The 1,657-nt window shown below is 41.7% G+C and overlaps 1 protein-coding gene across 1 annotated transcript; it reads right to left on the bottom strand.

Annotated features, from left to right (window-relative positions):
• Positions 1–717: 717 nt before the first annotated feature.
• On the bottom strand, positions 718–1,260 carry LOC103522811 (replication protein A 70 kDa DNA-binding subunit-like; the record flags this gene model as incomplete). Its single annotated transcript, XM_008487902.1, has 2 exons — positions 718–878; positions 1,105–1,260. Coding segments are annotated over 2 exons (317 nt in total), but the record flags the coding sequence as incomplete, so codon positions are not given.
• Between the last annotated feature and the right edge of the window lie 397 nt (positions 1,261–1,657).

Raw genomic sequence — 1,657 nt, forward strand, 5'->3', positions numbered from 1 at the left:
TCATGCTGAGGGATAGGGTTTTACCTCCTGGGGATAAAACGATCAAAATAGGACATTAGAAACGAAAGAACCAATTGCCATAGACCTGAGCTGTTTCCTTCTCAGCCCACATAAACTTTGGCTATTTTGCTAAAGTTTTAGACGAGGAGGATTCAGCTCAATGTTTATAAAGCTCGAGATGGAATTCGATTCCCCGCGGGGTCGAAGTTTTTTCGGCTCTGTGCTTGGAGTTCGGGGTGCACTCAGCCACGTGAGGACAATTGAGTAGCTACTTTAATCAAGAAGCGACCAGTGGCGGCACTACCAGTGTAAAAAGATTATTGAAGTATGGAAATTGATTGCAAAGAAAGCACTTAGTAATGCAGTGATATCCACAAAAATTGTGAAAAAGCTCTGCTTTACCACAAATAGTTTGAGACTGATAGATAGTTACTCGTATTTTTTACTCACTCACTCCTTTAGACATCAAAGATTCACCCACCTTGGAACTCCGATACCCGGGCTGCCTTGACAGCAATCACAGGTTTGTTGGAGGCGTCAAATCTTAAAAAAAAAGGCATGAGATATCTCAGAACATAGAATAGAAAATATCTTTATACTGCCAGCATAGGACTGAAAAGTCCCTTTACTCTCGCAGTCTAAACAAGGTTATCACATATAACATTTCTAAATAAAAACAACAAATCCTGTTTAATGTAAAACATAATGTAGATGGAATCATGTTCTTACCTTCTTGTTACAATCCTGGGATGGACACGCCTTGTAAGTCGTGTTACTACCGCGGAACACTTGTATTATTCCCCTGACTGAACAATAGTCAGCTTTATCCCCCATGCCTAGCTGCTGGTCCTGGATCTCTCGCATCAGCAGTAAGTTGCCTGAAAGGTAATAATAGGGTTGGAGTAGAGAAAGTTGAAACTTTGACATTGAAGAGACAGCTATTTTTTTTTTTTTTAAGTCACTAAATTCCCTTTAGGGATGAGGTATTGATTACTAACGAAAGTATCAGGTAGACTTGACAGGCGGACCTGATTAGGTGTATCTGATCAGGTCTACCTCATAGTAAGTGGCTGGCCTAGGAGAGGAAGAAGGTTGTACGCCTACCTGCAGCACCGCCTCCCATGCCTCCTGTTCTCTGGGACACGGGTTCGAATCTGGTGTTGGTCTGAGTTGAGAACCAGCCTTGTAGCTTGTGGCACTCGGGAATATCAGGGTTCAGACTGAGTACACTGCTCATGCTGAGGGATAGGGTTTTACCTCCTGGGGATAAAACGATCAAAATAGGACATTAGAAACGAAAGAACCAATTGCTATAGACCTGAGCTGTTTTCTCCTCAGTCCACATAAACTTTGGCTATTTTGCTAAAGTTTTAGACAAGGAGGATTCAGCTCAATGTTTATAAAGCTCGAGATGGAATTCGATTCCCCGCGGGGTCGAAGTTTTTTCGACTCTGTGCTTGGAGTTCGGGGTACACTCAGCCACGTGAGGACAATTGAGTAGCTACTTTAATCAAGTAGCAACCAGTAGCGGCATTACCAGTGTGAAAAGATTATTGAAGTATGGAAATTGATTGCAAATAAAGCACTTAGTAATGCAGTGATATCCACAAAAATTGTGAAAAAGCTCTGCTTTACCACAAATAATTTGAGATTGATT

This window comes from Diaphorina citri, unplaced genomic scaffold (genome assembly GCF_000475195.1).
Source record: "Diaphorina citri unplaced genomic scaffold, Diaci psyllid genome assembly version 1.1 scaffold11423, whole genome shotgun sequence".
Lineage (NCBI taxonomy): Eukaryota > Metazoa > Arthropoda > Insecta > Hemiptera > Psyllidae > Diaphorina > Diaphorina citri.